Below are 27,280 nucleotides of genomic sequence, written 5' to 3' on the forward strand. Positions count from 1 at the left end.
CTGCAGGACTCACCCTCCCCCAGCCCAAATTTCTCCTAGAAATTCATCAGGAATCCCCACAACCAGCAGTGCTAGGCCACGTAATGAAAGCTGAAAACACAACAAAACCCAGTTTCAGTGCAAACCACTCTTTAATTTTCCTCTTTGTACAACAGAGCCAGCCACTTACAAAGTGCTAGTCTAAAAAACAGTCTGGTATTACAGCACACACACACCAGCCAAAGCCCAGCAGCTCAGAGGCAGAGAAAGCAGAGCTGGGCTGCTTGTTCTGCAGTACAACAGAGTCTGTTCAGGATCTGAGATTGAACCCCACAGAGGCATTTCTCAGTGTCAGCACAGGTAGGGAGGTGAGGAGGAGGACAAAGGCTACTTCAGATTGATTTATCTTTTAAAAAGGTCTTTTACTGTCCTCCCTTTCCTCTATTCCCCATTTTGGAATGCCCACATGACTTACTTTCAGGGTAAAACAAACAAAAAATTGCTGATTAGAGTAATTTCAGTGCAGTGCTACAGCTTAAAAGTTGCTTTTTGCATGCTCCCCTCAGTAATAAGGAAAAAAAATTCAATATTAAGAGTTGCAAAAATAAAAGAGCAGAAGCAACTAAGCAATTGTGATCTCAAAATTTAAATTTTAATGCTTTAAAGCTAATTCCACAAAGGAGAATCACATCAGCAGCATGCTGGCTAGAGACAATGCCCCCTCCTCCTCCCCATCACTTTCCAGTGCCCTGACCAAGGGCTGCCTGTGCTGCCCTGCCAGGGTGCAGGGACAGGCACACTGCAATGTCAGGCACTGCCTGGGCTGCAGAAAGGTGGGGCTGAGGTGGAAAGTTTGGAGTTAAATGGATAAGCACTGCTGACCACCACAAAAGGTGATGATGGCAGCACTGAAGCCACAGCAGCTGCAAGCACATATTCCAGAGGGAACAAAAAGCACACTGATGGCCAGTCTCAGCCTTTCATTCTGCCAACACACTTGGATCTAAAAAGGAAAAACCCTCCTGTTTGGGTCACTACCTTGAGCTAGATGTTCCCCTAAAAAATACAGGCTAAGGCTCTGGAATTTTTCCCATTTTTCACATGGAAGACCAGTTCTCCACTGAGACTCGTAGGAGTCTCTTTTCAAGAAAGCTGGACTTGAATCCTAAAAAGCAGCACACAGTAAAGGAGGACAGAGGGAAGAGCATTTGCCAGTTGTGACAAAAGGATGGAGCAGAACCATTGAACAGCAGAGGCCAACAGGACCTGGGACAGGACTGTGACACCTGCAGCCCCACAGAGGGTGATCAGGTGAGGATAGAAAGGCAGCACTCAAGGGTGGAGGAGGGGTGAAAGAGCAGTCCAAAAAAACCAAAGTTGCAAGAGAAAAGGCCGAAAATTCACACAATCCATGGCATTGGGCTGTCACCTGTACAGGTGACAGCTCTGGGGACACAGTGCTGAGCTTGGCTGGAGACATAAATGAGCAAAAAAGGATAAAAATGCTGTCACTGCACAAACCATAGGAGAAATGCTGGCAGCAGAAAAGTGCTTACAGAGCAGCCTGGAAGTGAGGGGTGTAGGAGATTGAAAAGACAAGAAATTATCAATGTTATGGATGGTATTTTCTCTGCAGAAGAACAGGAGCCAGAGCAGCTGTAACCTGCATCTCCATGGGGATCAGCCTGCACATATGCCACACCACAGGCAGGTATGATTCACTTCTGGCCAAGATTCCTGCATCACTGGATTCAGTGTTCACATAAAAAATGCTGAGTCAAAACTGCCCAGGAGAGCCTCAAATGCATCAGTGAAAGGATGCAAGCACGAGAAACATTTGTTGCTTTGCCAGGGGACCTAGGTACAATGGCAGAGACTGCAACAGACCAGAAGTACAAAGATTTGAACTGAGCTCCAGAAAAGGTGCAGGAGGCCTCCCTGACACAGGCAGGGCCCAACAGCAACACCAGAGGTGGCAGGAAGCCCCAGTGCCGATTCACAGAATCGTACCCACCATTCTCCTCCACGGGCCCCTCAAGGCTCAGCTGTGCTGGCCTCCAGCTCAGGCTGTCCTCTCCCAACCCCAGCTACAACCCTCAGTCCAGGAACCAGAGCCCCAGCCCCTGCCTCTAGCCACACAGCTCAGCCAGATTTTAAAAAGAACTTTATTGAAGCTCCAATATATATTATTTTTGGCCTCTAAATACCCAAGTGTCAGCACCTATTCCTGGCTCTTCAGTGCTATTCTGCAACCCCCAGCACTGACTCTCTCAGTGCTTGATTTGCTGCTTGACCCCTACAGAAGGAAGAAAAATTTTCAGGCGCCTCAGGCATTGCTTTACAAGAGCAACCACTACCATGGTGGTTGAGTGCTGGAGGTGGTGCTTAGTTGGTGTCCATGCCATCACACTCTTCCTGGGGAGCAGAGGGGGCAGAATGTTCCTCGCTGTTTCGGCGCTCATAGAACAGCACATACGCAGCTTTTGTCTACCAAACAGAGAGAAAACCCACCTGAAACCATCCACACAGCCAGGCTGCAATGTCACACAAAGCAGGGAACCACACAAAGCACAGAGCTGGAACAGCCTCTAGCCAAATACTCACCACTATTTGGTCTTCTGAAGCCACCGAGACGCTGCTGTCGTCGAAGTAGTACCACTTGTCATTCACCTTGTTCTTGGCATAGGCAGTGTCTGTCAGGGAGGAACTGCAGCTCAGCAGGGCCAGCAGGGAGGGAATGCACACCTGGGACCCTGGGACTCCAACCACGTGTGCATGGGAGGCCAGGAGCCAGCTTTGGCATTGCCTGCCCCAAGCCTAGCTAACCAACACGAGTATCTACAACATGCCAGCTGGCCCACCTAGTCTAGGACCAGGTTCCACACACCAGGCTTAGCCCTGCCAGCTGAGATACACGGAAAAGAAACTTGGGGAAAAAATAGGCTTTGTTCACTGCCCTTGAGTCAGAGCTTTCCCAAACACGCACGGTTTAAGACTCTGCATTTTCACTAGAAAGGAAAGTTCTCTGCTGCTAATGGATCTGATCTGATTCTTGCAAGAATCCTCACTCAAGAACGAAGTTGGAAGTCCCTCAACATCTTTTCCAGCCAAGACTTTTGTGACTGTGATCTCCAGCCTCAGAACATGTGCCCCTTCAGCTACAGGAGTTCATCATCCTCTCAATGGTAAATTGCTTCTGGGTGGTTTTACAAGTGTCACCTACAGCATGGATCTGCATGGACACCTGATACAGGTAACTCACCTACAGACACTTTTCATCTGTGCTGCAGCAAAACTAGTGACACAAAACACAGACTCATTATGTACAAAATTTGTATGTAAGTGGGTTTTCTCTTGATGAAATGACATTTTCCTATGTCAGTTCTTATCAGTGCAAAGGTGGAGACATTCTGTCAGCCAGTGTCACAATTTTCAATTTTAAGTTCAGCACTGAAAAATTTGGACTCCACTCATAAATTGGGGAACACCATCACACAAACTAATGACAACTAACCAGGGTCCCACAGGCATCAGTCAGACCTCAGGCCAAAGTGCTGCTACCTATCTGGCCTCCAATCCTAACAGGACCCCAATCCAATACTCGCCTGCACACAAACACAGGTCAGTTTTGCACCAGACACCTTAGGGAGGGCTATTGAGGTGTCCCAGTGCAGAGCCCTCCCATGTGCCCTGTGCCCACGTTTCCCTGCACACCAAGGACACAGCAGCAGTTACTCACAGTGGCCCACTCCCATGGCTCCATAGTGATTGGATACTGCAATGAGGTCATAGACGTATGAGCCTGCTCTTGGGTCGCAGACAAACTCGGACATGTTCAAGCCCCTGGAAGGAAACACAGAACTATCAGTACACCAGTAACCACCACTTTTTAGGAAATGAAGCATGGCACCAGTGCTGCTCTGCTGCTCAGGGGCCAGGTGTTGTTAGTGTGAAGACCAGGCTTGTTACCCCTCCCACACAAGGCAGGTCCTGACAAACACACCAAGCACTGCCAGTTTAGAGGGAGGTGTTGAATAAAACACAGCTTGGAGTGCCCCTGTGTAGGCATGAAGAGTGAGACAGGAATAGTAAGGGATTTGCTTCATCCCACAGCAGGATGCAGAAGCAGAGGGACAAGGCAGGCTTTCATCTTGTAATTGTGCAGTACTCAATACTGCAAGTGCAGCACTGACAAAAAAAATTGCTAAAATTGCTACAGAAGTTCTCTTGGTTGAATCACATGGGCTTAAGTGAATTTCAGAAGAAACAGTACCTGCTAGTAATTAATGCTCTTTGAGATTAATAGCATTAACAAAAACCACCCCTCAAAAACACTAACCCTCTCAACCCATGCCTGCTGTCCAGCCACTCAAACCCTGAAAACACCTGCTTCAGTTACAGCCTTTACAACAAGCCCACCCAACAGAAACATCAGAAGTACATCTTTCTTGACCAAGATCTTCCTGGCTTGAGAGAAGAATCCTACCTGATGGGGAATTCCACAACCGTGTCAAGTTTATCCCTCCAGTATCTGCTGTACGAGAAGCGTTTTAAATGTACCACCAAAATCCTGGGCAAAGACCACAAGTCAAACTTCTTCGTGGCCTGCTGATGTTTCTTACAGTTAGGGCAGTACCTAAGGAGGGAGTAATAAGCAAGGAAATTAATGACTGCATCAAAGGAAAAACTTCTGGCCTTCCATTAAAGATCCTCACTAGCACAAGCACAGTCCCTGCCTGACAGAAGGCACACTGCCTGTGGAATCTGCAGGTGAACATTCTGCCTCAGAGAATTCCAAACTCCACTTGCTTTTATTTTATAGTCCTACAGCAAGTATGTTGACTGCACATTGTACAAAAACTTTGTAAAAAGTTTGGAAAAAAAAAAAAAAGCTTTTGAAAAAGCTTTGAAAAATAGCCTGGTTATTGGAAGCTGCATTCCCACTGATACTTTTTTCTTAAATATAGGCAGGAAACAAATACTTTTATTAACCCATGCCCACAGCCTATTGAGTCAATGACTTAATACAGATCTGACAGACTTCTCAAAGATGAGGACAAAAGGACAGACCTGGGAAATGATAAGAATCCCATGAAAAATCATGTGAACTCAAACAGTTACATCTGATGATAAATATGGCAGGCAGACAGAGGTTCTTACCACGGGTCATGTTCACCAAGTGTTTCCATAGTAGTAAAGAGCTCTATGCAATCTCTGAGGGCTACAACAGCCTTCTTCTTCTGTACTTGTAGCATGCTTCCATGTTTTTCAAATGCCTAGTGGAAGAGACAGGTGCTTTAGTCAATTCCATGTACTCTGTAATCCCTGACATCAAGAAATACATGCTCACTTTCCCTACAATGCCTATTTCTGCACCTCTTTCCCTATCCAGACAATCATCTCCAGCTTCCAGCCACTCCTTTCTTATGCTAAATAGTCCTTAAGAGAAAATATATGTCCTCACTTGGGTTTAGAGCTTTTATAAGACAGTAAAAACTGTCCTATTCTGTTATAAAAAACCAGTTTGTTCTGTTAAAAAGATCACCTTTTAAATACCATGCAAATTTACATAGATGACTTATGAAAAGAGCATACTACAACCTGTGCCTCCTGTTCATCATACAGCAGCCTCCGTGTCTCAGAATCCCAGTCAATAGCAACTGCAGAAAAAGCTACCAAAAAAAGGAAATATTTATTGTACAGGTGTAAAAAGAAGAAAGGGGAAAAAAAAAACCAGCAAGAAAATAATTACCATTCAGTTTTAAGATTTTTCCTTCAACAATGGAGTTTATCTCCGAGGTCCCAGAGGAATTCACAAGGCTTAAAGTGAAATGCTGTTTCTTGCAAGGCTGCAGGTCTCTTGCTGACTCCACTTGCATACAACCCTCAGAGTGGCAGGGGTCAACTTCTGTCAGCTTTTCCTTGCCTTCCTCTCCACCATCCTGATGCTCCATCTCTTCAATGTCGCCTGGACAAACATTTCAAACAAGGACAATGTAACAGGGCTCCAATGGAAGTTTAGCCTCACACCTGCCATGGACAGCTGTGTGCATCAGCCTGTACAACACACACCACTTGTGTGGGAAGCAATGAAAAGGCACACAGAAAAAGAAACCTCTGCTTGCTAACCACTCCATCTGAAGCTGTGTTTTCTCCTTTAGCAGATGCCAGTTTAGGAGAGTGCTCGGTTTGCAGGTTAACAATGACTCCTCCTGGCAGCACACCCTGAGAAGGATCCCCAAGAGAGAATCAGCAAGGTTGCAGCTGGGTGTCTTCACAGAAAGGAATATGTAAGTCACCAGGAAAGGTATTTCCACTCTTTGGGGGAAATGGGCAGGTTTTCCCCCCATTTAACTTAATTGCAGCTGTTACCCTCAGGGCTACACTAGAGAATCATTTCAAACAGGGAAGGGAAACACTCATGTGCCATCAGCATTAAAAGCTTCCTAGAGAGCATGTGGCCTAGGAATGAAACTGTTGATTCTATGTCCTCCAACAGACAAATTTCTCCACAATCTTCGTGACCTAACAGGCCAGTTTTCATCACCAAAGGGCATGTCAGGAAGGGTTGCCTCTGGAGGGAGGCACGTGGACACCTCAAATTAAGTAAGGACTTCTCTAACACTGGTCAGGATGAATGCACATCCACACCTTGTTCTGCAGCTGCTGCACATCTCATCTCCCCAGGAAGGAAACAGTCTATAAGATTCTCCCTGTACCAAGGAGACGTCCAGCACAACAGTGTGGTTTAATCATGGTGGAGAAACAACCTGTTAGAGCTTAAGCCAAATACATACAGCACAAAACAAATGCTGTTAGAAAGCTAAAGTGCTGAAAAGCTTCCAGCAGATTTTGAAAGGGCTTTACCTTCAACCACACCATTGGAGCCATTGCAGGTTCCTCTGTCTGGGCAGGGTGGGGAGTATTCTTCTGCCAGAGGGAGTTTCACACAGCGGCTGAAGAGAAGGGATACATTTCTTACACAGCCATACTGGAGCTGTGCACCAGAACAGCACACCCCTCTTTAATCAGCTCTTGCTGCCCAGTTCCCTCCAGCAAACCAGAACCCAACCTGTACAGCACCATTTACATTTACATGACAGCACCAAGAGCCCTCAGAATGAGTCAAACAACAATTCCCTGAATCTTTGCTCTCACTGCTTGTTCCATGTTTCACTGGCTGTATATTGAAAAGGCAGAAATAAGTTATGGTGGCCCCATCTGTGAGCCCTGAAAACATGCCCTCAGTTCTGCTCCTGATTCCTTTTGCAAGGCTGAGCCAGCAATATCTGTTACAAAGCTGAAAAAAACAGGACCTTGAAATGTCCCTGGGGCCTCCAGACACTAATGCAATGCAAATCCTGGTTTATACAACCCACACAAATCAAGGAAAATTCTCCCTATAACAAGGATTCAGTAATCCTATTACAGTGTAATTGAATAAGCAACCTCTAGAGCTTGGCACAGGATTCAAAGGTACAGCCATGACTTACCTGATCTGCTCCAAAACCACATTGTACAGGTGATCCACAGTGAGTTTGTGTTTGGGCACAGATATTAACAGTGGCTGCCCAAAGAGCACAGTCCCTGAAGTGTTGCTGGATTGCCTCACTGTCTTCTCCCGAAAGTAAATGGAGAGAGTGACATACTCTGAGCCATCCTCACTTGGCTTGCACACTTCATACCTGTTAGAAAGATAGGTATTTCCAGGGGTTATTCCCACAAGAAGCACAGCAGGACCAATATGAACTCAGTTCAAGTCTCTCCCACAGCACAAGAGGGCTGTGCTGCCCTCATGCTACAGAGCAGTTTCCTGAACACACCCCATGGCTCACAGTGGCACAGGACACACACCTGCAAATGACTCAGCTGCCACCTTCCCTCTGTCTTTGTTCCTAATTCAAACCCCTGTTACCAATCACCTCCCAAGACACTACCCTGACAACTCCACCAGTGAAAAATACTAAATGTACTTTGAAATTCCTCTGACAGTGTTTGTTCCCCCTGGAGAAAGAAATCTTGTTGATACCTTGGGTCTTGCATTCTGCCAGCCTCTCAATCAGTTTTATGGCCTGAGCTCACATCACTGAGTAGCTAATGTTTCATAAAACCAAGAGACTGGAAACATCTGCTTCACAGAAAAATCCAAGGACAGTAAACAAACAAGAAAAATTCTGGAAGACAACAAACAGCCTGGGAGAACAGTGAGGAGACTGTGACGCAGTTTGTGCCCTGGGTGAAACAGCAAATGAGGTATTTGCAGCTGTCAGAGGAGAGGCAAAAGTAACCACGTGCTCCAACACTATCACACTGTTTGCTTCAGGCCTATTCATTACAAAAGATTCATTTTCAGGAATGCCAAGTCACAGTGCTCTTTAATTTAGTGAGTCACCTGTCCCAGATTTAACTTAAAACTGAAAGAGAAAGAAAGATTTCATGAAAAGATGTCACTACACATAATGACCTAGACCACAGTCACATATCCGAATGCCTCAAGCTCCTAACAATTCTCTTCCATTAGACAAGCCACTCCCCTTCTCTCAAGAGCTGAGAAACATTTTTTTATTCCTGTGTTCAGAGCAGGAAGGAGAACAAATTTCAGAGCTGTAATTCTGCTTCATCCTACTTACAACAAAAATGGATCCCAGCTTGGGACTTGGACTGAGTTCAGTAGAGTACAGAAGGAAAACTTCCTGCCAGGGAGTCCCAGCCCACCAAGAACACAAGAGCTCAGAGTCAGCATAAGAGTCCAATGCCAGCAGCTGTTGAGGTTTTCTGGGCTGTCAATGCTACTCAGCTGGACACCAGCACTGCACACAGCCCACACCTCCTAAAGCTTCCTGAGAAACAGCACTACAAAAAGGTGAATTATTTCACTTAGTACTGTTTAAACCACAAAAGGCCATAATCAGTCCTAGAATATAAGCTGTGATTAACACCAGGTCCTATGAGACCCTTAGCCTGGACTCCTGTAACACAGCTCAGTGCATGCCACTCCTGAGACTCCTCCCACACCACCTACACTGCTCTGCAAGCAGCAATTCATGAAGCCCCATTTACACTCCACCCTCAAGCACCTGAATGAAGCCCTGCCCATGAGAAGGAATAGATGGGACAGAAATTAAAGATTATTTCCACAGGTAGAGGTCATCCATCACAAAGAGCCAGCATGCAGCACCCCACAACACTCTGCAGAGAGCATCTCACACACTTCTCACCACAACACAAGAGATTACTCAAGTGTCCCTTTACCCACTCCACCTCAGAACACCTTTTATAGCACTAAAAGCAGACACATCAGAATCAAGATCAGTCATTTTTATGATCTCCTGAGAAACACCTATCCCTTGAAAAAACCCAAAGCCAAAGTATTTTATGTACAGTGTAACAGGTTGTAGAGCTGATACTGGGAATTACTGGGCAATACCACATAATTCTGTATGTTACAACCTAATTGAAATAATAGAACATGAAGGTGATGCTACTCCAGATGACACAACATGGTTTTAGAAGTCAGAAACATTAGCTCAGCTGCTACCACACTGCTAGATACTGGCTAATTGCCTTTATAATTCATGACAACTCAGAAGTGTCTGAAAACTGCTAAGTAATAGGGTAGGACTTGACCAGTCTTTATCAGCATTATGGAGGTTCAGGTGTGTGGTTTCAATTCAGAAAGGAGGTACTGAGCAATGAGGTAACTTGTTCCATTGCACAATGAAGGTAAAGCAAGTGCACAGAAGAATGGAAAGCTATGAAGGACCAGAGCCACAGGAAAGGACAATGAGCTGAACACCAGGCTAATATATAGGTTGTATGTCACTGAAACATTCCCTCACAGGCGCTGGGATCTGTGATACTAACTCCAGCTGCAAAACACTATGTGGACCACAAGTCAGTCTACAGCAACAACCAAGAAGTGTATTTTGAAAAAGAATGAAGAAAGGCAGGAAGAAATGCTTTGCAGAAGCTGCCAAACAGATCTGTCTGAAGGAGTTACTACTGTACAACAACCCAGAGATGCTGCTGAGAAACCACAACAGGGTCAAAAACAGATAGTAAGAATAAACACAGGATTGGAAAAAAACTGGGAGAAACTGCGGCACATATTCTGATCTCTTCTAGAAGTGGAGATACACCTCATCTGTTTACTTCCTTTCATAATACCAGAACATACAAACAAGTCAACTAAGAGATCAGAGACTGAAAATGCAATGTTCTGAAGACAATGGACAGTTTGCACCATAGAACCTGGTCAAAAGATTTTCCCAGTCTTTCAGAGGAACAAGAGTAAAAATGATGAGGAATTCACACAGGAGGTTTATACTTGGCTTAAATAAATACAAGTTCATTTAGGAAAGGACACAAACCCTCATTTCAAACAAGAACAGCCCAGTTTTAATAAGTGTGAACAAACTTCACAGATCAGTCTGCTACAAGATCTCAAATGTCTTGGATAAAACTACTGGACCTGCTGGTCTGCTGACCTCACTTACTCAGCTCAGTAATTGCTGTAGGCTCAGTCACACTAACAAACCTGACATCTCTGCAGCCAGTGATGTTTGTTCAAGACCATGAACTTATCTGAATGTAATACACAGCATGTTGTAAGAGAAGGCAGAAAACATGGCATGTATGGCAAACTGAATAGATCCTATTCAAATATGCACACTTTTAAAGGTTAAAGGTGACCTGCAAATCAATTTGTGGAACTTTTATCAACATAAACAATACATGTTCTGTAATATGCCCCGTGAGCCAGGCTAAGAGAACAGGGGTATCTAGTTGATCCATCAGAACATTTTTCTTCTTAGTTCCTCAGAACTAAGAAGAAACACTAAGAGCAATGCCCCTGCAATGGGCTGTGGAGTTTGTTTCCATGTGGGACTTACCTGAGCCCTTGTAGGCCGGCTCCAAGCTCCAGCAGGATCCCTGGTGGTGGGACAGCACCAGCAGGTGCATGTGAGGGGTTACATTGGAGCGGGAGCCGGAGGTCCTAGGGGGGCTGGGCTTCCCAGGACCTGGGGAAAAGAAACAGCAAGTGTTTGGGTTGTGTGCTGAATGCTGTGCTCTGCTTAGCCTGGGCAATGAGAGCATTCAGCACAAACACTGAACTACTGGCATCAAATTGATTTGCAGACCACCTTTACAGGAGAGATTTCAGATCATTTGCCACAAACCTCCCTGTCCTTCCACAGAACAACATGCTTGGAGAGAACCATTTCCAGCTGTGACAAGTGGGATACTCCCACCATTCTCTGGCTGCACTGCCCCTGCATGGTGGATCAGTGATCTTGTTTCAAGGCTTCTAGCAACCCTCTCTACTTCTGCATCTCAGCTCTTCTCTGATAAATATTAACACAACTTGCTCCAGGTCTACCTGACAGTTCCAAACCTGTCAAGATGAGAAAGAGATGAGTGCAAAGCCTTGTGAAAGAACAGGCTTGGAGAACTTCCAAATCCTCCTTCCCTCTCAGTGGAGAAGAAAATGTACAGTTTTGTCCTCTTGTGTAAAAGGTGCCAGGTAAATTTTGGAATGCATTTCAAAGTTACTTGAAGTCACCTAAATATCAACCAGTGTGTATTTGCATTTCTTCTTTTTGAGGTTTTGCTATCAGAGAGCTCAACAGGTAAGATAATAAACAAGAAGAACTGATGAACCAGAAACTGAGCAGCTCAGAGGAAAAACATATCTTAGACAGCCAGGGCACATCTTCATTTTCCAAACTGCAATCCATTCAGCTTAAGTTCCAAATGGAGTCCAATTCTTGCCCCCTTCCTCAGTCCCTCAGATTCAGTATTCCCAACCACTTTAGTGGCACATTAAAATTCACAATGCACATCTCAAGATGTCCAAGGTGCCCTGCAAAAACTGAATGTGCCTTCCCTCATAACCCTAGGGTGGAAACCAGAAAAAAACCCCACAGTTCTTCCTGCCACTGAAATATCCCATAAAAGGTGGCAGCTCAATATCCACACATCCCACATCCAGCACATTTCCCAAATTTCACCAACAGTCTGGACTACAATACTTATTCTGCAGGCCATGTCCTCTGTCAAGCAAATGCTCAGAAAAGCCAAAGCCCATCCCAGCTGCTCTATTCCTGCTGCAATGTGTTGTGAGAGCTCCTGCTCCCTGACATTTCCAACCCAAGCATTTCAGGGAAATCCATGATCTGCTCAGTTGCAAACCAACAGAGGCCCAAATGAAAAGCTGAGACTTAACAGACATTGGTGTCAAAAGCAAGACACCAGTACAAAAGTACTGACTTTAGTTTTTTTAAGTCACAGCTGTGCTGGAGCACAAATCTCCTGCAGTATTAGGAGTTTTTGAATTCTGAATTGAGATGTGTGTTGCCAGCTGGCCAGTGCACAATACAGTAAGAGGTCTGGCAAACCACAGGGGTATTGTTGTCCCAGGCAGGCCTGGCTACTGCTCTCAGCAAAGCAAGCCTGCAAAAACACTGAAAGAGACTGACATTCATAATTAAATTTTTCAATCCTGAAACAACTTAATATGATGATAAGAAATGTACAGAAGGCAAGAACTGCCAGTTTAAGCTACAAGCACATCCTACAGCTTCAGAACCACTGACACAACTGATTTCTGTTGCAGGAGACAGCCACAAAGGCGATCACAGGTGGGAGATCTGAGCAAGGTCATGTTTAGAGGGGAATAATGAGAACAAGGAACACAGGAACAACTGGATGGCAGCTGCTCATGAACTCAGCCCCAGGGCTCTGTACTGCCCTACCATTCTCTGGATTCTCAGAGTCCAGCAAATAAGCACAGATGGTTACTAAAACAACCTTGGGTTGCTTCTGCCAGTGGAAGGGAGGAGTGCTTCTCAGGTGAGGAAACTGTTACATCTTTAAAAAAGTTATTTAAATGAAAGGGTGTGGCCTTCAGTTTATCACAACTTCTCTCAGAATTCACTCAGTGTGCAAGGAATCAGGAAGAACAAAAGAAAAGGCCTGTGAGCCTACCCCAATTCAAAGACCAGGCAACAAAATCCTTCAGAAAAAGACCTCAAAAATCAATAGAACCCACTGAGCCATGTGTAATTTCAAAATCTAAGTTTGGGAAATGCACACAAGTTTTGGGGAAATACACATGAGAAATATCTGTTTCTGAATATGCTGTACTGATTTAACTCTGTTTTGGATAGTTTTTCCCTTTGTTTTCTAACCAGTGAAAGAAACTTAGCATTTAACTGCAACTACTTAAAACAAGGAGCAAGATATACACATTACAGTTTTCCCACAGGGAAGTCTTGCTACTGAACCTTACTGGGAAATAAGAGCACATGATGTGTATATAAAAGGAATAGGATCAATTAAACATGAGTTAGGAAAGAGTTCAAGCACATGAGACAGCAAGTATCATGAAGTGAGTATCATTTAAATACAAGAGATACTTTGATTTTAGAAAACACCTTTTACTTGAATAAAAAAAAATTAAAAGACAGAACTCAGTCATATCCCAGGCTCCATTATATGTCAACTTGCAGCACACCTACATTAACATTTAGTGTATAAGAACACACCCTGCAAAAGGTGCCAGGACTACCAGATAATCCCTTTCCAGTTTGTTTTTCACACCTGATAGCTGACACAGCTCTCACTTGGCTTTACTGCACTGAGCCCAACACCCTGAAATGATGCAGCTTCCCTATTTGATTTATAAATAAATAATGCTATTGAAAACCCATCTGTTCTGTAACTTCTATCTTCCTAGACTCAAAGCTGGTATGTTTTAGTCTTACCATACAAGGCCATTAAGTGATTCATACAAATCTCAGGAAAAATTTAAGTTTTCAAAACATGGTAGGCAAGAAGCTTCCAGAAGAATTCTTCCTTTCTTAAAAAGCAATTGCTATCTTTTTAGCCCGACACTCTAGAAAGTGTTCTTAAGAGTTTCTTTTGTGGTAATATCCAGTATAAATGTAGTGCACACAAATGTTTGATGAGTTAGCATGGTTTTATTGAGTCTTTCTTAAGTTATTTATTTCAACTGTGATTTCTGGGTGAAAATACCGTGATTGTAAAACCCTACACTGCTGTACTTTCTAATAAAAGGCATCTGTTCCCCTTCACTAAGTGATACAAAGCCAGTTTTCTTCCAGGAACAGCAGAGAGATGCATCACTCTGTGTAACCATTACACACCCCACAGCTCCATCACCAGTACAGGAGATCTTTTCCCAGCTGAGCATTTCATGGACTGTGCAGGCATACAGAGCATCCTTCAAGTCACAAGCAGCAAGTCTTTTCCTTGAGGCAAGAATTTGCCTCAATTTAAGAAGAAAAAAATTCATTTTAGTGAGAAACTCTTCTTCATTGACTCTGGGGAAATAAAATGTTTCTCAACATTTCAAGCAGAAACAAGTTTGTTCTTTAAAGGTGGAAGGTTTTGAAAGACCTTTTTTTTTGAAGTATTTTTATTCCTCTTTTTAATAAACAGTGAGGTATTTGCCAGTAATCTAAGAAGTTGCTGAGATATCAGAAACTCCTGAAGCTATTGGCAGCAGCAATCTGAACAAAGCACCACACACCACATTCCCCAGGCACACATTACACAGCACCTGCAGGAGGCAGAAACCTGATCTGCCAAGGCATTGCCTGTAACTTCTGGCACAAACACAACAGCTTGAGCAGCACTTGACAAGTTCCTCTTTAACTGTAAAACCATCTTTTCTGCAAGAAACAGAAGGCAGAGAGGTACATCCACAACTAAAAGTACATCCCCTAATGGAAAACAGGCTTTGAAGCTGGCAGGACAAAAAAAATAATAGATGGAAACAAAGTGGAAGTCAAGAACCTTCACACTACTGTAACCATTTATTGAATGATCTTTGAACACCTAACAGCAGACCTTTTATAACCAGGCAAGGCAGGTAGATTGCCCACACTAGAAGTAATTATGCAATTGCCTTTTAAAAACTTTCCTCTTTATGAACAAGTGTTTCTCTGCTCATTTTTTTAAACAAGACTTCTTTCAATAAAAGAATGTTGGTTTTTAGCTGTAGTAGAACATTACTTTACATATCTTTTTCCTGGCAGCATTACCCATTAAAAGGACTTCCTATGAACAGCTTTTTCCTAATTCTTGCCCTGGTGCCTGGCTTCTTGCTCTTGCCTCCTAGCGCTGAAAAGATCTTGGAGGGCGTACATGGAAAAACAGGATTTGCAAAACTTCCTCCTGCTACCTCTCCTCTTCCTCAGAAGGTTATTTTTAACCCAGGTCAGTTCACTCACTGTGACTCACAGCAGCACCTCATTTACAGTTACCCTGCACATAAAAGGAAGAGGCAATTGCAAAGCAAAATACACTTGGAGCTGCAGTTCAGCCAATGCTTGCCCCACACCAGACCTGATTCAGACACACAGTTACTTTCTGGGAAAGGATTTACAACATGTTATGCCTGTATGAAAGCAGAGATTTTTTTGCAATTACTACTGTAATATCATGCTTCTTGTTTTTAAAGTGTTTTACTTGCTGCAGAGACAGACAGACTTACAAACTAACACTCTACAAACAGATTTCATAGAAGCCAAACTTCATTCCCAGAGATCCCAACTGGTCACCCAGATGAAGACAACAACTTTTACAGAACTCCTTCATTACATCTCAGCAATAAGGTCACAACAGACACCGTGACAGAAGAGCACCAGGGTGTCACAGCATCCCACCCCCTGAAAGGTTCACAAAGCACCACAGGATGTCAGTGCAGGTCTCCACACACACCCAACAATTCCATGGCAGCAATATTCTTGCACTGGAACGTTCTCCTATTTCAGCTGCAATAGAGGATCACCTTCTGCTCTCCTCACCAGATTTCAGAGGTGAATGAAAATATCTCACTCACCACACACATGTAGAACATCAAGCAGGACCAAATCCTCAGCTTTGCCCTCACAGCAACAGTTTAGATACAGTGTTCAGTACCAGTCAAGAGCCCATAAAAATCCCCAGTCAGGGTGTTCTAACAACAAGGATGGATTTTGGAAAGGCAGAGTGCAACAACTGAGACTTTGTACTATCCTACTAATGGTGCAAAGCTTTTGGCTGATTTGGAAAACATAAGAACAACAACCTTGAGAAAAAGTAAAAATGTCAGTAAGAGCAAAACTGTAATCCAGATGTAATTATGTCCTAAAGAGGCTTGTAGGAAGTTCTAAACTGCATAACACAGACCAGACCGAAAGTTTACTGTGATCCCAGGGCCATGTCCTCCTGTGTTAGAAGAATACCAGCTGAACACTGCAGATGTTGACCTGCTGGTAGGAGCAGTGCTGCTGAGCCATGCAAAAGGTCTACAAGAAGGGTTAGGTCTTGTGAGGGGACAGGAACTGGGTTTTAGACCCTAAAATCAAAGGAAATGTTTTGCAATATTCTTCACATGTGGCATTTTCCCAGTTTACTCACACAAAGATGTCGTCTTTTGGCATGATATGATTTAAACCTTCATCCATTTGGAAGATTTTGTGGAATCTGTGATTATACACGTCTGTCACCACCATCTAGGACAGCAAGTGAGATTTGCAAAGTGATTATAGTAAAAACTTACATAAATTTTGGCAAACTACCTTTAAATTCAAGTTACAGTTTATTCCAATTTTCTATCACAATTGTCAGCATACCAACATCAGCTGCACTTTGCTTTTCTGTCCCTTCTCTTAAACCTCTCTACTGCAATGGAATTATCAGAATAAATATAGACTATTTCATGCATCTTTTTAATCTTCAAGCAAAGAACAGCATTTTAATTTGTTACAGTTTTGTCACTAACCCCTTAAGTTCAGCTTATCACCCATATAAAAGCTAGGCCACCAAAATGCTTCAAGAAGAATACACATTTATCAACATTACTGTCTCCATTTATCCTTACATTTTCTGCAGGAACACCAGAAAGTTTGGAAAGTGCTTCACACAGATCTGAGATGGCCCCCATCATTGGCACCACAACTCGGTACTAGAAACAAAAATAATGTTATATTTACACTGGGCAAAAGAAACCCGTACAAGGCAGAGAGCAAGAAAATGGAAATAAAATCTTAAAACTCTTAAATCTTTAATTTACAGGAGTTCTGCTGAAGTTAAGGTCACAGCCACACACTTGAAGGTCTTCTGGATCTCAGCTTTGCCTTACACAAAGCAGGGATTTGGAGGGAATGAAAGCCATGAACAGCCTTCTGCTGTGATCAGGCTCAGCAGCAGTAAAACTCAGGAAAAAACATAATCACCAGACACAGCAGCTTGCTTAAAACATAAAATTGCTGGTTTTTTCTGTGATAAAAAACATCTTAGAGCCATTCTCTTCAATGCTGCTGAAGGTCAAGGCAAAAATCTTGACAGACATGGAAATGCTGCCAATCAGCTCCTCCAGAACGGCATCAAGGACATCCACTCCCTCTCCTTCGGTGCCCAGCCTGTGCTTCTGTGACATGTGGCAAGCACAAGGCTACTTTAGAGATGTGTGTATCCATTTGAAAATAAAGTGGGGGCAAATTTAAAGCAAGTCTATTGAGGAGGCTGAAAAAGTAAATGTCATTTTTCTTTTTTTATTTCCCCAAGAGGAGCTATTTTTCAATTCTGTTTGAAATTCAGCAGCCTTACCCATTTACAATCACAGAACCATAGAATATGCTGAATTGGAAGGGACCCACAAAGACCATGAAAGCCCAACTCCTGACCCTGCACAGGACACCCCAACAATCCCACCATGAGCCTGAGAGCATTGTCCCAACATTCTTTGAACTCTGACAGGCTTGGTGCTGTGACCACTCCCCTGGGGAAGTGTTCCAGGGCTCAACCACCCTCTGGGTGAAAAACCTTCTCCTGGTATCCAGCCTAAACCCTCCCTGACTCAGCTTCAGGCCCTTCCCTTGGGTCCTGTCACTGGTCTCAAAAGTGAACAGGGAACCTGTCTTTCACTTCCCTCTGTGAGGATGCTGAAGACCACAAGGTTTCTCCCCTCAGTCTCCTCTGAAACCTGTGATATCATAAGGCTTCCCCTCCAGCCCCTTCACCATCCTCATGGCTCTCTTTGGACAGTCTCTAATGATTTGTGTCTTTTTTGTATTGCGATGACCTAAACTGCCCCCAGCATTTGAGGTGAGGCTGCCCCAGTGCAGAGCAGAGGACAGTCCCCCCCTCTGACAGGCTGTGCACCCCAGGGCACAATATAAGTCGCATCTTTGCATTTTGTAAGCACATTGCTGCTTTCAGGGAGCAGCACATCACACAGGTCATCTCACCACAGAAAACCACTTCCAGCTGACCATGACCTTTAGTTTCATAAGCCAAGATTTTATAAAGTCACTTGATTTCACACCCCAGATTTTTTATCACAAAACCCATACTACGTCACTCAAAGGTGGACATCAATATCCTTCAGATTACTTTAAGAGTCTCAATTTTAAAATCTAATAGAACTCAGATGACTTGAAAGAAATGTGTGTCTTCAGCATGCCTCACCTGGACAGGTCTGCGCTGTGGGTCTGCAAACACCAGGGTCACTTCCATCAGCCGGTCCCTCCTCAAGGGCAGGGGCAGAGTTAAGTAACAGAAGGGATCAAAGGTCACAGAAACTTTAGAGCATTTGGGACAAACAAGGGTAGACTTGAAAAGACCATGAAAAATATCCACAATGATGGAATCATTCCTCAGCCTATGGTTCTCCCATGCCTCTTTTGCCACCTCCTATAAAAAGAATTTTTAAAATAATATATTAGAAGTTATTTCTTGCAAAGATTTCTACAGTGGGTTGAGCACCAGGATCAAAGAAAACTTGGGAAATTGATACTGATAGGTCAATTTCAGAGGGAAGGGGCTCTACCAGTATGTGTAGATAAAGCACAACACACTGGGATTTCTTCTCAGTAAAATTAATGCCTAGCAATAAGTAAAATTTAATCTATCTGTTCTAGCTGAGTTTGATCAGGTACTCCTTGGTGCACACAATGCCAGAAGCATGAACAGAGCTGAGGGGACAGTGACAGGGTCACATGCTGCTCTTCAGGACAAGCAGGTTTGCTCCACTCTCCAGAAGGAATGGAGCACTGCCTGTTGCTTTGGAAAGGCAACTGCAGTTACAGCTTTCAAGAAAAAAAGCAGAGTTTTTTTGTCTTGGAAAATGATGGCCATGTTTCACAAAGACAGGCTAAAAGGAGACAAATTACAATTCCCTGAAGACCTTCACAAGACAACTTATAAACTCCTTACCAAAGGGCATCTGGCATTTGTCAATTCAGGGCAATCAGAGGCTGCTCTTAGCATGAGACTTTTAGTCTCAGGAAGAAAACTGAAAACAAGAAACTTATTTGGCCTCTATCAGGTAAACCTCCTAAGATCATTTCTTTTCTCTGTTTAGGTAGAGAGCAACAAGGCATGACAAGTCTGTGCTGTGCCAAGGACACTGCTCTGTGGGAAGGATGTTTGTGTGGCTTATGAGCAGAAGGAAGGCCAGGAAGTGTCCCAGAACCCAACTAAATGCCCTGGGAATCCTTAAGCAAAGGACACTGTACCGAATCAGGTCTGCCATTGGCATCCTTCAGCTCCAAGTAGGGTTTCTTCTTCACTCTGTTCAAATCCTCATGCAAGCCATCCAGCAGAAAAGCCAAGAGCTCCTGGGAGTCCTGCTGCTGGTATCCTGAGAACTGAGGAGCAAATCGGCCAACCTGTGTCTGAAACACCAAGGCAACAGTGAGGGGACACAGAACACTCAGGCTGTGCTTTTGGCAGAGCTCAGCTCAGCACCACCTTCTGCTGGCAGCAGGCCACGGTGAACTGGATGCTAATGCAGAGAAAGGTGCCAGAACCATTTCCCCAGCTACTTTCAGTATTTCAGCAGAAAGCAGCTCTTCACACTGAAGCAATGAGAACATTACACCAATAAACAAAGTTATAGACAAGGGGATGTGTTTTGATGTTCACTTCATAATTTAAATGCTTAGATTTGTAACTTGCACACCTTTTCTCACTGACCAAAGTTCACAGCTGGCAATTCATACGACCTTGCTTAGTCTTGCAGCAAAGACCATTCTGATTCATCTGTAAACAGCCCTCAGGCTGGGAGGTCATTTACTAAGTAACATTAAAGAGCAGTAGCAAACCCTGAGGAAGGACACTGCCCACTGACAAGTTCCTCCCTGTACCCCAGAAAGCATTCACAAACCATGAAACACTGGAGCAATTCTGTCCTTACTGCCTTCATAACATCAAAATATGTGCAGGCATGTTAGCTTTCACTGTTTCTGCTGTCCAGAGCTGTGCTACAGGAACAGGACACACTTACTTTGAACATCCGTGGGGCCACGTGGGACTGCCTCCCAGACCACATCTGTTTAATGAGATCTGCATAGGCCTCTGCTATTTCTCCCCTCATCCCCAGGGGGTTGTTCTGATTTATTTCAGCTTCATATCTATCTTCCAGGAAGTAGTCAGTCAGAGGAGGAGTATTGCTCAGGCACTGAGAAAAGATTAAGAAAATTATTTTACTGCATGGGACAAGAGATTTGCGTGACAATGAAACAACAAAACCAACTTTCATATCAGAACATGCACCAAGTTAACAAAACTGGTGAGACTCAAAAGCTTGTTTAGTAAAACAAAGAAAAAATTAAGGCAGAAATCTGCATTTGAAAGACTGATACCTAGAAAATTAAAGCATAATGGTAAATACAAGAAAGAAAGTAATTGGTCCTTAACATGACTAGTTTGCATGACAAACTAAGATTGAAGTACATTTGATTTAAGTCACTTGGATTGAAAAATTTTAAAGTTGTCTCTCAGCTAAGTCCAAGAAAACAAGAGTAGCTTAAGGATACCATGACACAACTGAAAATAAAGTCATGTTGAACAAAAAGCAGGGCAGCCCAAGTTTATTGTGGTGTCCTGAATACCATGTGCATAATGCATTAGTTATTTTAAGACCTGTTCCAGATTTCAAAGCCATCACAGAGTGACTGAAGTAATTTCACAGCATTAGTATCACACTAGAAGTTTGCCCATTCCTTAAATCAAAATTCATACAATTTGTCTCATATTTTGTTTGAACTTCTTAGCAAAAAACTACTCCAGCAAGTTTTTGCATTCTTTAAAATGAACAAAATAATCCTAGGAAATTAAGTTCAAAAGCAAAGAAATAATTATTAGCTTTGCATCACTGTTTCAACCTTAACAACTTGCACAATGAACCTGAACCTTTCCTGTGCCTTTTCATGCTCTTCATTTTTCAAGAATCTTTACACAGGCCCAGAACTGCACACAGTGAGCTGCTCATGTCACTTGTGCAGCCCACACAAGCCAAAACATCCTCCTCATCAGACATTTTTGGCAGGGCACAGCACTGGGACCTTGTGTTACAGTCAGGCACCTGCTCAATACAACTTCCCCTGGCCATTTCAAATGCCACATGTTTCAGATTCAGTCCCCAACACTGTCATCTGTTTTACAGTACTAATGAGCTAAATATAAGCCAAACTAAACATGATTTTTTGGTCTGTTTATTTTTGAGGTGTAGTCTCCCCATGGAATTACATTAAATATTCTTTTCTTTTCACAGATTTTAATCCACAATATTATGAGACTGATCTTTTATTTAATTCTAATGAGGGCTCTTTCTAATTCCTACCTGTAATGCAGAATTCATGAAGCAGGTGTTTCCAAGGTTACTGAGTCCACAGAGTCCAGGCTGTGAGAGGGAAGCACTGTCCCTGCAGTTGTAAGAGTTACAGCCAAACCCAGAACCTCTGCAAGAAAAGACAATACAGTGAACTCCACAATGAGTTTGTCGAGTCTCACCACTATTTAAAAGTCACATCAAATACAAGTCAGAAAACTTTTACTCAATTTTTTTAATCAGGCTACCTGTTTGTGCTACCTCATAGGGGCTAATGCTGAATACCAGGAAAAAAATGTACATGCTAACTTTGGAAACATTAATCCTTACAAAGTCTATTATTTATTTATGGCTCATAACACATTCATTTCCCTCTGTCTGTAAGTAAATAGCACACTACCCTAACACAGCAAGAGTCTAGATAATGCACTTTAAGGAATAATAAGAGAATTATGATCTGTACCTGGAAGGCTTCTACCACAATGGCAGACAGACAAAAGAACATAATCCCTTCCCTCATGCTCTGAGTCACCACAAAAAACAGGCAATGCTCTGGCAGTTAGTAAGCTCTGGAACATGCACTACTTTTACAAGTCAGCAAGGAACAGCAGAAGGCAGTGGTTTCAACAAGCCAAGTCTGATAAACAGGTACACAAGAGTAGTACAAGTCCTCTAGGGCACCATCACACTCCTTTTCTATACAGGCAAGGATGCATGGGATCACTCACATGAAGGGTGACAAAACAAAAAGAACAATTCCTGCTCTTACCCCCTGCCCAGGTGGGAGCTGTTGAGTCCATAGGAGTTACTGCTATCACCGTTAGTAATGACAGAAGTGGCAGACACTGAGGAATAAGAACTTGCTGATGATTTTGAAGAGGTAGTAAAGTTTCTGCTAGTTGCAGTGCTTGATCTGGGAGAAAGGAAAAAGAAGCAGAAACAGTGCTACTACTTTCTTTATCCCCAGCCCCACCTCCCACAAAACTCCAAGGACTTGCTGAGCTATAGTTAGTTACCCCACACAGAATTTACTGCTTTAATCTGTTTGATCACATTTCCAGACAATTGTCTGGAACAGAAACATCAGGAAAAAGGTACCAGAAGTAGGAGCAACAATTATTGCTTAAAGGCAAATCTGGGTCCCAGACAGAAATAAGTAGCAATTCAGTGTGAGTGAGAGGGAAGCAGAGATTTAATTTTATGAGTAAACCACCTTGAAATAAGCAAGCAAAACCTCCCAAATCAGAAGACCACAGAACACTCTACCTGCATTAGAAAGTGACCAGGTCAGTCCTTCCCTACCTGAAACTCAGACCATCAATTCAAACACAACATTCATCAGGAAGAAGATAACCAACAAGGCACTAAAATTCAAGTGTCCTGTCATCGACAGTTCCATAAAAAAAAGGCAAAACCACAAGACAGTACTAATTTTGACATTAATTAATTTCTCTATAGTAAGAGTTGACTGGTCTAATCTCTCCATCTCTGCCCAAATAAACACACAAAACCAAAAGTAAAAAGGTGCAGGACACCAACAGCCACACAACAGTTGCTACTAGCCCCAAACCAGAGCAGGAAGCCAGCAGAGGATAGGGCTCTCAAACTTCAGCTTGTGAATTTATTCTTTTTTATTGTGGCTTTGTTTTCAAATGATACAAACTAAAAATGTATATTCATAGCTCAGATGGCACTAAAAAAATTGTTCTGGAAAACCTCAGTGGGAAAAAAACTATAGAACAATGAACAAGCCATAAAGGCCATGACAAGGCAGAACAGCTGGACAGCCTCAACAGTTTTGAAATATAATAGCAGTAAAATAAATACAGAAGTAAACAAGTTACAGGAGGAGCTTCCAGATGAAACTGGAACACCCCAAACACAGTCAAAGCCTGAAGCATGCTAAAAAACTCACCAGCCAGCACAACAAGAAAGTATACAGGAAAGCATCCTGGAAAGAATGAGATCTAGCAGAATAACTGAGAGAACCATGTCTGGGACAATACACAACACTCTGTTGTTCCATGCTGGAGGTGGAACTTCAAGATTACCTGGACACCAAAGTAAAATCAATGGGAAAGCGGAAGGTCTAGACTACACAACAATTATCAGACTCATGTTCATATGTGTGGGTTTCAAGGCTCAAGAATAAAACAGTTGAGGTAACAACAGCATGTAAATCCATTAAGGACACATTTTAAAAGTCTGAAGTAGTGAATTATCTAGAAGCAAAGGGGAGCAATCCAGAAAATAGTAGACTTGAGAACTAAGCATCTCTGCTTCACACATTTGACCTCCCTGAGAGAGAAACTCAGAAAATCATAAGAAGAAAATCTACTGGTGAAAAAGGAAAATGAGGACAACCTCCTAAGGGATTGCAAAGTTTCCAACAGAAGCACAGAGACAGTGTTTCATCAAGAGTCACATGGCAACTAAAGAGTTCCAAGTACTTCAACAGCATCCTACACAAACAAAGAAAAAGCTAAGAATTACAAAGGAAGATAAAAAACAGATCGGAAAGCAAAGGTAAGACACAAGTCAAGAGTCTTTTCACAAGGTGCTACCTACAAAGTCATACAGGATCTTGAGCGAGTTCCAGCTAGAAAATTGGGAAGGTTCATGTAAGTAGTAAAACAACAAGAGAGGTTAAGAGCTTTCCATGTGAGAATAAAAGAACAGAAATCAAATGTATTTGAGAAGATAAAGAATTCTACATACTCCTACATTTTAGAAATTACTCATTTGTGTGTAACTACTGAAGAAAGGATTTCCTAAGGACAGCTGCTTCCCCTCACTTCACAAGATGCTCACAAAGGCAGCCATTGATTGCAGGTGAAGGGCACAGAGAGAAGCAAAGAAAAACATTTTTCTCTGAAAGCTTCCCACTTGAAGCCTGGAAAGCCATTGTTAATGACCCCAGAGTCCTGCAAGCTCTCAAGGACTGCCTCACTCACACACAGTGAAAACAGACAACCTGGATGCCAAATATTTATCCCCAATGCCACAAAAGGGGTTTCTGTGGAACATGCAGACTTTGACTGGTGAAAGGCATCTGCCCCCTCTATTGCCATCTCTCTCACAGGATGTGACTTCTGCTCCCTCAGAAATGGAGGCCCCAAGACCTTGCTCTGAAGTAAGAGAACAAAGTTATTTCATCTTTGAAATTTATGATCTGGGTTACCACTGAAACCCAACTTCATCTTCACAACACTGAAGCACACTGTGTCCCCATCTGCAGGTAAAAACAGCTGCTTTGTCTTGCTACAAAACCTGTCAAAAACTCACACAAATGGCAAGTGAGGAGAAATCTGGAGACTTACAGGACAAAGAGGATAAAATCAAATTACTCTGAGTCCATATGGTAAAAAAACTCCTAAACTAAACAACTTGAAAAACTTTGTAAAAGGCTTTCAAGTGGCTGAAAGGCACAGATAGAAAAAGTGTTTCAATTCAGCTGAGGCCACCTTCAGAGCAGCAAAGCCAGTCCTCCTTTACACAACCAATAATAAAATAGTAATTTTGTGACAAAAAGTTTTTGTCAGAGCCAGATTAGCTGGGATTTTGTTCAATGGACAAAGCAGAGGCGGGAATGGATGCTCATTTAGAAAGTTCTTACATGCAAAAGCCTCCAGAACTTATGTTACATCCTCAGGGCTCCTCTGCAAGCCTGGCATCTGCTGCAAACTCAAGCACTTCAAAGTCAGGGAATAAAGATCTGCACACAAAATATTTAGCCCAGTGCTGAAGGGGTCCTCTGAAATCACACAGTGCCAGCACACAGTGCCATGAGTAAACAGAGGAGCTGGAAGAGGAAACAGCAGGAAAATTCTAGCTCCAACCAAAGAACCAAAAGGTATTTTACTGCTGCATATTGAAAAGGGAGAAATACAGCTACCAGGCAGACACTAAATACAACTTCACTTCAGTTTTCAAGCACAATCCCTGGTGGAAAAGGTGTTATTTTCAAGAACTAACACAACTTCTTGTTTGCCTTCACTAAGAAAATTATATCCAGGATGAAAAAAAAAAAGGCAGGGGAAAAAAAAGTGTGCTAGGGCTGAAATGGAATTCTGCTAGTTCAGGACTTTATTTTGGGAGTCCTGTAAGTAACAATTGAAGAGTACTAAATTCCACAGAGTCATCGACATAATCTCCCTTCAGAAACAAAGTATGCCTCTAATTTTGAAATTCCTAGAATAAGTAAAATCCATTCCCTCTTCTGAAACTTTGTCTAGAAGTAAAAGCAGTTTCAAACTACAGTAAGAAGAAAGTATTTTGTTCTTTAGAGAGCAGCAAACTAACAGCAGTGGCCAAGCACAGGCTGAATATACCACCCAGGGACTGCAGTGGAGTTTAAGAGCATTTTTCCTGTAAAATGTCAGCCAGATTGATGGCTGGGGAAACAATTTCCACAGCTGCCAAACCTGTGGAAAAGCTATTTCCTCTGCTAGGGGGCCAGTGCCTCTGCCAAGCAGCAAATGGTGGGGAAAAATCCTGATGGCACAGAACCACCCAGCCCATGGTCACTGTGCACCCACCCTCTGAGTGGGGAGGATATGAACTCCCAGCTTGCCAGAACCTCTCTTGGCACTTGGGCAGTGATGCAGGTGCTCTCCAATTCTCTATCAACAGCAGGGAGCTCTGCATTCTGTTTGGTTGATGTCATCAAAACTCTAAATTCAGGAAAAATTCCCTCATAAGCTTTCAGTAATAAACTGGTGCAGCCCAGAAAAAAAAAAAATCTCCAAATATTAATTTCCCCATGTATTTTCTGGAGCTGAGAAATAGAACACTGAGGCAAAATCTTGCCTGAGATAGGACAAAGCATAAGACAAAGTACAAAAGAACATATAAATCCTTGTATTACTTAATACACTTCTTTCAGCCACCATTATCAGTATCAAGTCAATTTCACAAGTTTCATGCTATAATCAGTAAATATTTTTATGTCATTAGAAAATAATAATCTACATACCAATACCCACTTTCATTTATCTATCACTAGAGGTTAAATCAAAGCCTTTACATATCAAACTAGCTGCTGACAAAGGACTACTCTGAGGCCTGAGAATGCTACACAGCTCCTTTTTAGCTTTGTTTCCTGTAGAAACAAAAGGTTGTGATTGGTCTTGAACAGCTGTCTCTCCCAAGGTGCATGATATGAATGTTTAGTTGCTTTTCACATGGCAATCCTATAGAAAGTTCATTGTAATCCCATTCAGGGCGTTCTCCTGATTAATTTCCACAGTATGAGCTCTCAAAGTACTGTTTCAGAAGAGGTTTCACTGACCTATCTAATCAACTCTTCAAGTTTAACACTAGTGTATCCTGATTTCAAATGAGCTCACTTGGCATCAGGCTCTGTAAGTGAACTGATTGTACAGAAAAGCATTTTATTTATCAATATCAAGTCAGATGGCCCCTGGAAAGGCACCAAGCAGGCATCAGACAGGGGAAGTCATCAAATTCTACTTTCTGTAGCAGGACTTGATATGAGCAGTTCCTTATCATTGCAACTTCCATTCCACACCATTCACTCTATACACATCATATTTCACCAAGCCCTGCAATTACCCAGCTCTTCTCTAAATCAGAGAGCACTGAGGGAATCTGGGTCACTTTTACAGGCTTCTGTAATTGTCTTTTGTGGGAGGGGTGTTAGTCACCTATTTCTAT

General features: G+C 42.8%; 1 protein-coding gene across 1 annotated transcript in view; it reads right to left on the reverse strand.

Annotated features, from left to right (window-relative positions):
* Nucleotides 1-2,126: 2,126 nt before the first annotated feature.
* Nucleotides 2,127-27,280, reverse strand: part of USP4 (ubiquitin specific peptidase 4) — a 31,919-nt gene continuing 6,765 nt past the window's right edge. The window contains exons 7-22 of the mRNA XM_054280792.1: nucleotides 22,374-22,517; nucleotides 21,617-21,734; nucleotides 20,279-20,452; nucleotides 19,509-19,667; nucleotides 18,460-18,684; nucleotides 16,871-16,954; nucleotides 16,408-16,502; nucleotides 7,473-7,664; nucleotides 6,847-6,935; nucleotides 5,732-5,947; nucleotides 5,581-5,651; nucleotides 5,140-5,255; nucleotides 4,466-4,615; nucleotides 3,719-3,822; nucleotides 2,584-2,672; nucleotides 2,127-2,466 (exon numbers count right to left, since the gene is read on the reverse strand). Of these exons, the coding sequence (XP_054136767.1) occupies nucleotides 2,365-2,466; nucleotides 2,584-2,672; nucleotides 3,719-3,822; nucleotides 4,466-4,615; nucleotides 5,140-5,255; nucleotides 5,581-5,651; nucleotides 5,732-5,947; nucleotides 6,847-6,935; nucleotides 7,473-7,664; nucleotides 16,408-16,502; nucleotides 16,871-16,954; nucleotides 18,460-18,684; nucleotides 19,509-19,667; nucleotides 20,279-20,452; nucleotides 21,617-21,734; nucleotides 22,374-22,517 (2,128 nt within the window). The 3' untranslated portion in view covers nucleotides 2,127-2,364. The remainder of the gene's footprint in view (nucleotides 2,467-2,583; nucleotides 2,673-3,718; nucleotides 3,823-4,465; nucleotides 4,616-5,139; nucleotides 5,256-5,580; nucleotides 5,652-5,731; nucleotides 5,948-6,846; nucleotides 6,936-7,472; nucleotides 7,665-16,407; nucleotides 16,503-16,870; nucleotides 16,955-18,459; nucleotides 18,685-19,508; nucleotides 19,668-20,278; nucleotides 20,453-21,616; nucleotides 21,735-22,373; nucleotides 22,518-27,280) is intronic.

The sequence above is a fragment of the Melozone crissalis genome, unplaced genomic scaffold (genome assembly GCF_028551555.1).
Source record: "Melozone crissalis strain CALT ecotype California unplaced genomic scaffold, PUWL_Pcris_2 ptg000029l_1, whole genome shotgun sequence".
Lineage (NCBI taxonomy): Eukaryota > Metazoa > Chordata > Aves > Passeriformes > Passerellidae > Melozone > Melozone crissalis.